Below are 12390 nucleotides of genomic sequence, written 5' to 3'. Positions count from 1 at the left end.
AATATTTTTATCGCAGCTCGGTCAGAGCCGTTGAGCTTCTTAAAGTCCAACTGAAATCAAAATTGACCCTATTTACTTTGTTAGCGCATATTACTAGTCTTGTGGTGAACAATTAATCCGTGCAAGTTAAAACACAGAAACATTTTTTTGCCGTCGCAATCTTTAATCAAAGTCTGAAAAGTTACTTCCGGTCTGGAATGGCGTCCCTTCTCTGATGACGTAGGTTTGAGGACTTGGGTTGGGAAACGCTTAACCACTCCCCTCAAATCGTTAGTCTGTAATGAGCGAGAGATGGAGAGGAGGAGCGCTAGAGTAAAACCCTGCCCTCTGTTCAATATTCCGTTTCACTGGGAAATACGTCACAACACTGGAGAAAAGTCGTTTGCAACTTCCGGTTCACGTGGACTTTAAAGCCGCAGTTCCCTTCTGATCTCTCACCGTTTCTCCTCCTAAACTGCTGTGACTCAAACTCATTCTGCGACGGTTCGCGGTTGACACTAACCTGAAACCAGACTTCATTTGCCCCTATGGAAAGCATATTTACATGGTCTGAACGTTCCCTAGGGTTCCTTGAACCCGGCTCCAGCGTGGGAGTCAGGCGCTCTAACAAGGAGGCTAAAAACTGTTGAGATCAGAGGAGTGAGGTTTACTCACACAGACTACTAGCTGGCCTCCTCTACACATATATACACACACACACACACACACACACACACACACACACACACACACACACACACACACACAGAGAGTATACAGGCTATATATACATACACACACACACACACACATATATATATATACACATACATACATACACACACACACACACTCACATAGGCTAGCCGCTATATAAACAACTAAAAACATTGTCTCTCAAGTTTGTCTTTTTGTGGACATATTTTTATACTCATTAGCATAGATATAATATATTTCCTGTAAATAGTCAAATTAAAATGAAATAAACATAAAATATCCTTAGAAGGGAAAAAAATATACATACATCCCCTATAGATAGATTAACTAACAACCAAAAACATTATTTGCTAAGGTCATAATTTGCTAAGTGTTTTCTTTTCTATTCTTTTTTTGTGGACATAATTTTATACCCTTAGGATAAATATACATTTCCTGTACAAAATAAAATGAAATGAAATTTAAAATATATATATTTTTTTTCTATAATTAAATAAATAAACCCATCAAGCTGAGCGTGGTGACGGTGTTGTGTGTGTGTGTGTCCTGCAGGGGGCGTGGGGTCAGTCCTGTGGAGTCCAGCGCTGAGCTCCGGGTCCCGGTCAGGAATCCTGAGGCGAGCCGTGTTCTCCGAGGACCAGAGACGAGAGCTGGAGAAAACCTTCCGCAAGCAGAAGTACATCAGCAAGACGGACCGACACAGACTGGCCACAGACCTCGACCTGAAGGAGACACAGGTGAACACACACACACACACACACACACACACACACACACACACACACACACACACACACACACACACAGACCTCAGCCTGAAGGAGACACAGGTGAGCACACACACACACACACACACACACACAGACCTCGGCCTGAAAGAGACACAGGTGAGCACACACACACACACACACACACACACACACACACACACACACACACACACACACACACACACACACACACACAGACCTCAGCCTGAAGGAGACACAGGTGAGCACACACACACACACACACACACACACAGACCTCGGCCTGAAAGAGACACATGTGAGCACACACACACACACACACACACACACACACACACACACACACACAGACCTCAGCCTGAAGGAGACACAGGTGAGCACACACACACACACACACAGACCTCGGCCTGAAAGAGACACAGGTGAGCACACACACACACACACACACACACACACACACACACACACACACACACACACACACACACTCGGCCTGAAGGAGACACAGGTGAGCACACTAACTTCTCTCTGCCCTACACACACACACATACTCACTCACATAAACAGACACACACACACACACACACACACACACACACGCACACGCTCAACTTCTCTCTGTCCTTCACATCTTAGCACAAATATCTAAACATTCTTAAATCAAGATACATTTACGGGAGAAGCAAAAAGCATGCACAGATGCATGCTGGGAAGGAAGCATATTAATGCATACTACAAATGCATGCTATTTAGGGCAGATATGTGAATTAGGACACATGTAAAGTGAATTTTAGTGAATCTATTTCTTTGGATGGACCTATTCAATGTTTGTTTGTTCTTGAGTTTGTACACTGCAGGTCAAACGTTTGGAATAATTAATATTTTTTACTGTTTCATATTAGAGTGATTTCTAAAGGATCATGTGACACTGAAGACTGGAGTAATGATGCTGAACATTCAGCTTTGATCACAGGAATAAATTACACTTTACTATATATTCACATAGAAAACAGCTGATTAACATTGGAATAATATTTCACAGTTTATACTGTATTTTTTAATCAAATGCAGTCTTGCAGAAGAGCAAGACTTCTTTCAAAAATGTAAAAAAAAAGAAAAAATTCCAAACTCTTGACCTCTAGAGTAGAAGTAACTGTTATTCTATTAGATGCTTTAAGCTAAATGCGATCTTTATATTTACGTCAGGGTTTTTAGCTCACTGTTGTTCACACTCTGTAACTCAATCCAGTTTGAATCCGGTTCATGCAGGTGAAGATCTGGTTCCAGAACCGCAGAATGAAGTGGAGGAACTCCCGGGAGAAAGAGAGCGCGTGCACGCGGCCGCACGTGGAGCGACTGGTGCTCTGGAGCCAATCAGAACCAGCGGACACAACACACGTGACACACGCGACACACACCCACCCGTGCACGAGACCCGAGCGCTGCAAAGAGGATTCGTCATGACACACACTCCTCTTCCCTTCAGAGACTCTTGGTGCAAAACATATAGCAGTTTCTGCAAAACCTGGACATTTTACGAGTGCGACTTACTATGGAAAAGCCACAAGTTTCGGCAACACTTCACAATAAATGCACTGACTTTGACAATGACCAATACATCCGTGGCAATATTTATTCAACTTTGTTAATGTTAGTTAATAAAACTACAACGGTTAGTTAGTGTCCATTAAAGTCCCTATGAAATCAGGGATTTCTTGGAAGTTTGTTGGCCTTTAGTATGAATATGTTAGTCTTGCTGTTATCTATAATAACACAATTCGCATTTAGAAGATAAGCGTTCTAAACTGACAGTCTCTCACTTCCGCCAATATGGATCAATTAATTTGATGACATCACTCTGCACTTCAGCTTCTCATCCAATCAAATGCTCTCTAGAATCTGAAGCTCCGCCCCCTACATTATAAACAGACCCTGAACAGAGCCCGTCTACAGAGAGCCTGGCCACTCCCTATTAAGTCCTATTGTACTGAATGTTGGTTGTAGTTCCACCAGAGCTCCACTGGGGGCGATCGCCCATGAGTGCAGAATGAATGGGAGTCTATGGCGCTAGACGGCTAAATTCGTCTCTTTCACCCGATTGCCGTTGAGAAATCTCAGATCTGATTGTAGGTTTTGCAAGTTCAACATGGGTTATAGGTCGAAAGTTGAATGAACGAGTACTTATGTCCTTTCGATTTCTTACAGGTTGAGTTGTTGTTGCCCATAACACGCTAGCATTCTGCTAATGAACGCCGATTGGTCAGTGAAGGACTGATTACGACCAGAGATACCGCTTGATGGCATCGTGGCATCCAAAGCGGGACCAGAAACAAACAAAACAAAAACTCTTCTAGCACGTGTGTTTCCCTGTGTCAGCTGTGTTGTGTGTTTACCTGTGTCAGCTGTGTGTGTTTGCCTGTGTCAGCTGTGTGTGTTTGCCTGTGTCAGCTGTGTGTGTTTGCCTGTGTCAGCTGTGTGTGTTTGCCTGTGTCAGCTGTGTGTGTTTGCCTGTGTCAGCTGTGTGTGTTTACCTGTGTCAGCTGTGTGTGTTTACCTGTGTCAGCTGTGTTGTGTGTTTACCTGTGTCGGCTGTGTTGTGTGTTTACCTGTGTCAGCTGTGTTGTGTGTTTCCCTGTGTCAGCTGTGTGTGTTTGCCTGTGTCAGCTGTGTGTGTTTACCTGTGTCGGCTGTGTTGTGTGTTTGCCTGTGTCAGCTGTGTTGTGTGTTTCCCTGTGTCAGCTGTGTTGTGTGTTTACCTGTGTCAGCTGTGTTGTGTGTTTCCCTGTGTCAGCTGTGTTGTCAGCTGTGTTGTGTGTTTACCTGTGTCAGCTGTGTTGTGTGTTTACCTGTGTCAGCTGTGTTGTGTGTTTACTTGTGTCAGCTGTGTTGTGTGTTTACCTGTGTCAGCTGTGTTGTGTGTTTCCCTGTGTCAGCTGTGTGTGTTTGCCTGTGTCAGCTGTGTGTGTTTGCCTGTGTCAGCTGTGTGTGTTTACCTGTGTCAGCTGTGTGTGTTTACCTGTGTCGGCTGTGTTGTGTGTTTACCTGTGTCAGCTGTGTTGTGTGTTTCCCTGTGTCAGCTGTGTGTGTTTGCCTGTGTCAGCTGTGTGTGTTTGCCTGTGTCAGCTGTGTGTGTTTACCTGTGTCGGCTGTGTTGTGTGTTTACCTGTGTCAGCTGTGTTGTGTGTTTCCCTGTGTCAGCTGTGTTGTGTGTTTACCTGTGTCAGCTGTGTTGTGTGTTTACCTGTGTCAGCTGTGTGTGTTTGCCTGTGTCAGCTGTGTGTGTTTGCCTGTGTCAGCTGTGTTGTGTGTTTACCTGTGTCGGCTGTGTTGTGTGTTTGCCTGTGTCAGCTGTGTTGTGTGTTTGCCTGTGTCAGCTGTGTTGTGTGTTTGCCTGTGTCAGCTGTGTTGTGTGTTTACCTGTGTCAGCTGTGTTGTGTGTTTGCCTGTGTCAGCTGTGTTGTGTGTTTACCTGTGTCAGCTGTGTTGTGTGTTTGCCTGTGTCAGCTGTGTGTGTTTACCTGTGTTGGCTGTGTTGTGTGCTTGCCTGTGTCAGCTGTGTTGTGTGTTTACCTGTGTCAGCTGTGTTGTGTGTTTACCTGTGTCAGCTGTGTTGTGTGTTTACCTGTGTCCGCTGTGTGTGTTTACCTGTGTCGGCTGTGTTGTGTGTTTGCCTGTGTCAGCTGTTTGTGTGTTTGCCTGTGTCAGCTGTGTTGTGTGTTTCCCTGTGTCAGCTGTGTTGTGTGTTTGCCTGTGTCAGCTGTGTTGTGTGTTTGCCTGTGTCAGCTGTGTTGTGTGTTTACCTGTGTCAGCTGTGTTGTGTGTTTACCTGTGTCAGCTGTGTTGTGTGTTTACCTGTGTCAGCTGTGTTGTGTGTTTGCCTGTGTCAGCTGTGTTGTGTGTTTACCTGTGTCAGCTGTGTTGTGTGTTTACCTGTGTCAGCTGTGTTGTGTGTTTCCCTGTGTCAGCTGTGTTGTGTGTTTACCTGTGTCAGCTGTGTTGTGTGTTTACCTGTGTCAGCTGTGTTGTGTGTTTCCCTGTGTCAGTTGTGTTGTCGACGCCTCGAGAGGAAAGAAAGTGCAGAGCGCGAAAGCACCAAAGTGACTGAAGGATTGCCGTAAAGCAGTATCTCTGGTCGTACGATGTGTGTGACGTCATTGACACTTTAAAAGACTTTTTAAAACAAATAAGTGACTCTAAAAAATCTAACACCCAGCAATGTGTAATTTCTTTGCAACTCCTTTCGAATACAACATTCAAATTACTAGACAAAAAATGATATCCTGAGAAAAGTGGATTTCGAGGGGTATAGCGCCATAGACCTCCATTCATTCTGCACTCGTCCTGTGAGCGCCCTCATGTGGAGCCAGAGTGGAACTGCAGCCAGTTCAGAAGCCGGAAGTTTACTGAGAGTGGAAGTTCTCCCCTTATTAGACCTTCTCTGGCCTGAAGCTGCAGCTGAAATCAGTCCCTTGCTCACACATTTACTATATTCTTCATGGTGAACAGCACATATTTCTCTATATAGGGGATAGGGAAGTGTATGTTGCGTTAACTAATGTTATTGTAAAGTGTCACTCAAACAAGTCATGAATTTTTACAGGTGCAAAAGTGTTAAAAAACGATAGCAAATGTGAATAATGCAACAGCTCTTTTTCTTAATTTAGTAATTTAGCTTTTTATAAGATGCATATCAGTTAGGCTAATTATGATAACAAGATCAATTACACCCGACTTATTTTTTAATTTTGCAAAAAGTGTACATTGTAAATTCTGAATTACGTTTAGATGAGAAACTTTACTCTTTAAATAAAACGAGTTGAAACTTTTTCTTGCCTTGATATTTTGACGTTCATTCCTTGATGCAAATCTCTAATTCTCATTAAATGCGGGTTTCGTGGCTTATTGCTTTAATAAAGAATAGCTTCATCTATAAGATAACAGAAAATGGCTGAAAATAAACTTTTTGCTCCCATTGTAAATCAGGAAAGATGTCTACACAAAAACAGCTTTTTATTTTTTATATGCTGCATATATATATATATATATATATATATATATATATATAATTTTTCATTACTGTCATTTTATTGTTTGGTCGCAGTGTGAAACTCTTTTGTGTCACTAGAGGTCAGTGTTTTACAATAAATGACTTGACACACATGAAATGTTTTATATTATCATATGCATATCCCATTGACTTCTGTTGTACTGTAATTGAGGCAGTTAGTTAGTGGTGTTAGTGGTGTAATAACAATAGCATAATAGCGTAATAATCGCTGCACCATTTTCACCTGCTGGAGCAGAACACAGGTGAAAACCCCCACAGACACACTGAAGGAGGAACCCGAGTCACATCTGCAGACACGAAGGTCAAAGAGACACTGGACACATTTCATGTGAAATAAGTAAACACCTAGCAACACCCTAGCAACAGCCTAGCAACCATTCACAAAACCCAAACAATCACATAGCAGCAGGTTAGCAACCCCACAAAGCACATTTGCAACCACATAACAACACCCTAGCAACAGCCTAGCAACCATTCACAACACCCAAACAATCACATAGCAGCAGGTTAGCAACCCCACAAAACACATTTTCAACCACATAACAACACCCTAGCAACAGCCTAGCAACCATTCACAACACCCAAACAATCACAAAGCAGCAGGTTAGCAACCCCACAAAACACATTTGCAACCACATAACAACACCCTAGCAACAGCCTAGCAACCATTCACAACACCCAAACAATCACATAGCAGCAGGTTAGCAACCCCACAAAACACATTTTCAACCACATAACAACACCCTAGCAACAGCCTAGCAACCATTCACAACACCCAAACAATCACAAAGCAGCAGGTTAGCAACCCCACAAAACACATTTTCAACCACATAACAACACCCTAGCAACAGCCTAGCAACCATTCACAACACCCAAACAATCACAAAGCAGCAGGTTAGCAACCCCACAAAACACATTTGCAACCACATAACAACACCCTAGCAACAGCCTAGCAACCATTCACAACACCCAAACAATCACAAAGCAGCAGGTTAGCAACCCCACAAAACACATTTTCAACCACATAACAACACCCTAGCAACAGCCTAGCAACCATTCACAACACCCAAACAATCACAAAGCAGCAGGTTAGCAACCCCACAAAACACATTTGCAACCACATAACAACACCCTAGCAACAGCCTAGCAACCATTCACAACACCCAAACAATCACATAGCAGCAGGTTAGCAACCCCACAAAACACATTTGCAACCACATAACAACACCCTAGCAACAGCCTAGCAACCATTCACAACACCCAAACAATCACAAAGCAGCAGGTTAGCAACCCCACAAAACACATTTGCAACCACATAACAACACCCTAGCAACAGCCTAGCAACCATTCACAACACCCAAACAATCACATAGCAGCAGGTTAGCAACCCCACAAAACACATTTGCAACCACATAACAACACCCTAGCAACAGCCTAGCAACCATTCACAACACCCAAACAATCACATAGCAGCAGGTTAGCAACCCCACAAAACACATTTTCAACCACATAACAACACCCTAGCAACAGCCTAGCAACCATTCACAACACCCAAACAATCACAAAGCAGCAGGTTAGCAACCCCACAAAACACATTTGCAACCACATAACAACACCCTAGCAACAGCCTAGCAACCATTCACAACACCCAAACAATCACATAGCAGCAGGTTAGCAACCCCACAAAACACATTTGCAACCACATAACAACACCCTAGCAACCACGTAAACCTTCTGCCGTCAGAGACCACTTAAAAAACACATTTTGACCCTCACTGAACACCATAGCAACTGCTTAGGGAGGCCCTTGTGCTATTTACACATTTGCATTTGACATATTAAGAGCTGTTCTCATCATGTGTTATTGTTTACAGCTTCTCTATGTCATCATGTCATGTCAAAAACATTCACTCTCCTGACGACTACACGCCGGGTGACCAAAAATATTAAATCCTCGGGATAAATCCCACCGGAGCAGTTCTATCCCAATGTTCTCTGATATTAGATTGTGTCGAGGCCTGGAGTGGATCTGTCAGATTCTATTGGTACCCTGCAAGAAAACGGCTGTTGTTGAGCTTTTCCTCTTTTATTGTGGGATCTGTGGGATTAGTTGGGAACGTGATCCATGTTTCGGGACGGACTCAGTAATGGCTGCCGGGTCTCAGATAACGGGTCACCAGGGCCGAGCAAAGCTCCCGTCCGGAGCCGAAACACTGCTTGACCGCAGGATTTACCGGGTCAGACTCTCAGAGAGCCTTCGTCTGAGTTAGAGACGAGTCCAGCTCTCCTCGTCTGCCGGAGGAGAGGAACAACGAGCCTGATCACAATACGGGAACAAAAGCCACAATCGGAAAAGGAAGACAAATTACTTGATTAAGATATGTAGGCCTAAGTTAAATGTATTATTTTAAATAAAATGACTTATATTATAAATATAAATAGTAAATTATTCTATATATAAAAAAATAAATAAATGATTATTCTATATAAATAAAAATGTAAACGTAATCAGGAAAAATGCTAAAATGTAATATATATATATTACAAAATCATTTTTCCTGATTACATTTGAAAATTGTATTTATATATTTTGCTATATATTTATAAATATTATTATATATTATATAATATATAATAATCATTTTATTTTTTATTTATATTTTATATGCTGTATATATATATATATATATATATATATATATATATATATATATATATATATATATATATATTAAGTTTTAGTGTTTTTCCTGATTTACAGAAGTGCAAAACCCACAATCTGATAAGAAAAAAACAAAATGACCTTTTAAGTAAATTAAGTAAAAATGTATTATTTTAAATGAAATGAAATTATTTATAATTATAAATGATAAATCATTATTTAGAAACATTTAAATATGAATTTACATAATAATTATAAAATTACCCTATTTTTATTTATAATTATAAATACAAATGTATATACATATATATACACACAAATGTAAATATGAATTATTATGTACATATACATCATTAGTTTATAATATTAATAATATATGTAAATTAAATGAAAATTATTTAACAAATTTTATATTTTAGGATTGTTATCATTTAATCTTATTTTTTTTCTGGCACAGTTTTCTTATTGATATTTGGGTTCAGGTGTGGGCGATATAAAACTACTATAAACTACTTTGAAATTGAACAATTGCAGCGAGAGTAATCATAGTGATGGTAAAGATTGACTGTATTGTGTGTGAAAGGTCAGCGGCGGCGTAATGCTCTCACAGAGTGATGAAGTTTCACAGCTCGGACTCTAATGGCTGAAAGAGACTCTGTTCTGTTCACTTCAAAACTGACCATGAGAGAAGAAATCAATTCCCAGCGTCTCCAGAAGGACTCGCCGGAACGCCAGGATCTGCTCCACACCAGCTCCTGATGACTGAAGCAACACTCACATTACACTCGCAGTGGGATCCGGAGAACACATGCATTTTAATAAAGAGAAAACAGCCCTGTTGAGTTATATATAAGCAGAAGCGCACACTGGGGACTCTGCACTTACTGGGAATATAAGATTAAACCGGGGTTGTGTTTCAGAGACATTTCTAGGACACAGTTTTCTGGATTCAAAACCTGTAGGTTATCATCAGCTTCACCAGCTCAAGGTTACAGCTGGCTTGAGGAAAACATGTCAAACAACCAGTTTACATCTCTGAACTCGTCCGCAGCCTCAAACAGACACGCGTTCATCAGTATATAGCAGGACAATATCAACTGAGGAATGTTCAACTGAGATTATTTAGTGTGTTTCAACTTTCAACATTAATAAATAGGCAACTATATGATAATAAATCTATATCATGGATCATACAGTAGGCTATGTGAAGTATACAGCAAATTAATCAATAAATATAATCAACTATAATAATACATCTATTTCATGAATCGTGTTAGGCATACAGCAAATAAATAAAAAAAACAACTAACTAACTTACTAACTGAATGAATGAATAAATAAATATTAAACTATACATTACAGTTTTTTCCAATTGCTAACACACTAAAATGACATTCACAGCTTGATTATTTACACTGACACACCGAGAACAAAACCTCTTCTCAAGTCTACAAAAGTCTAAACACATTTTCTGCTTTACACACATTTTGCAATTAAAAATGGCACTTTTTAAGCATTATCAAAATCAAACTTTTGCACGTAATGGCGCACACTTCATTCATATTAGCAGAGTTTTGTCTAACCAACGACACACTGTTGGACGTAATGAAGAGCGCTCTCATCTTCAGTGTGCTTCGCCTTAATGCTAAAATAGTTCAAATTGTAGAAACTTCTTCAGACTGGTCACATGCACAGACATATTTGCAGATACACACACACACACACACACACACACACACACACACACACACACACACACACACACACACACACACACACACACACACACACACATGCTGTTGAAACATTATTTTTTTCATTTTTCACCAAACAAGTCAGTGCAACATATGTACAGCTGACATATTTACACTGGACTGAACACAAATATGCTCACAAAAAAACAGTAAACTGAAAAATATTGAAGTGTTAACAGTTTTTTTCAATTGCTTACACACTAAAATTAAAACTTTCCCTAAAACCTTACACTCAAGGAGCAAAACACCGGCCTAGATTTGCACAACTGTGAGCACATTGTCAGCTTCACACTTTTTGCAAAACATTACACACAGTGATTTGCAAAACACTAAACACACTTGTATGCATTTGACACAGAAATGTATCATGATGTCATTTCCTAGGCAATTTCAAAGCAAAGGCTTTCAAATGAACACACCCATGAACCAACTGGTTAAACACAGCCACCAGATGTGCACACACACACTTACAGTACTTACAGTTTTTTACCATTGCTATGACAAAACTCTTAACACAGTTAGCACTACATCCGCATGTGTAAGATATACTATTCACACATTTCTTGTTGCTTTAACACAAAATGCATACAGTTAACACAAATTTAAAATGCTTGAACTTCTTTTACACACAAGCTCAAACAAGACCAAAACAATGGATTTTTACTGACAAATTTACCAATGCTTTAACACTTAGATAACACCATGTTCTGAACCTAACCTTACAGGCTAAAGTCAAGGTGAACCGCTGCTTATACTGTGAACTGAAACACAAATATATCCCCTGTATTTTATTCTATTGTTACTGAGAAACAGCTGATTGAATTATGCAAATATATAAATCACAGCTGATTCCCATCTAGGAAACACACTCAGGTGTTGAGGTTCTTTCAATCGCATGACCGTATGGTATACTGTAACCGTACATCCTATAAAGCACTTTGAGATGGGTCTTTTTTTATTGAATTTCTGCAGCAAAAGACCTAAACCCAACAAAACAAAAATGTAGAGAGGCTTCAAAAGAAACTGCAGTGCAAAACACAATCTATGATCAATACAATACTGTCTGTTGTATAAGGGTTGTATAAGTTTCTGTAATTCCATCTGATGTTAGTGTTTTTATGACATTGTGCTATGACTGACTAAATCTTCCTGTTGGACGAGAACATATGTTAGTGTTTTGAAAAATGATTTGAATTTGAGACATGTTTGCAGTGTTTTGGTAGACATAATGTATTGTATTATTGTATTTTGAAAATTAGTGTTGGAGTTTAGTTTACAATGTGTGATTTTGAGCATGAAATTAACCGTTTTGCCAATTGTGTGTTGAAGCTGTGTTGGTGCGTTAAGAGTTTAGGAAACTTGTTAAAAGTATTGAAAAAATTGTCATAGCGATTGTAAAAAACTGTAATTGTATACACACCAATCAGGTTTACAGTAAGCACTATAAAAAGGCAACAGGTA

General features: G+C 40.2%; 1 protein-coding gene across 1 annotated transcript in view; it reads left to right on the top strand.

The window, feature by feature from the left end:
* The window catches only part of dbx2 (developing brain homeobox 2), a gene marked incomplete at both ends in the record, with an annotated part of 6674 nt that extends 3765 nt beyond the window's left edge, over positions 1-2909 (top strand). The window contains 2 exons of the mRNA XM_081355341.1: positions 1249-1433; positions 2715-2909. Of these exons, the coding sequence (XP_081211467.1) occupies positions 1249-1433; positions 2715-2909 (380 nt within the window). The remainder of the gene's footprint in view (positions 1-1248; positions 1434-2714) is intronic.
* Between the last annotated feature and the right edge of the window lie 9481 nt (positions 2910-12390).

Source organism: Scardinius erythrophthalmus, assembly GCF_964197995.2.
Source record: "Scardinius erythrophthalmus genome assembly, chromosome: 24".
In the NCBI taxonomy this organism is placed as follows: Eukaryota; Metazoa; Chordata; class Actinopteri; order Cypriniformes; family Leuciscidae; genus Scardinius; species Scardinius erythrophthalmus.
Note: the sequence above shows the minus strand (reverse complement) of the source record. Positions and strands in the feature narration are given on the sequence as shown.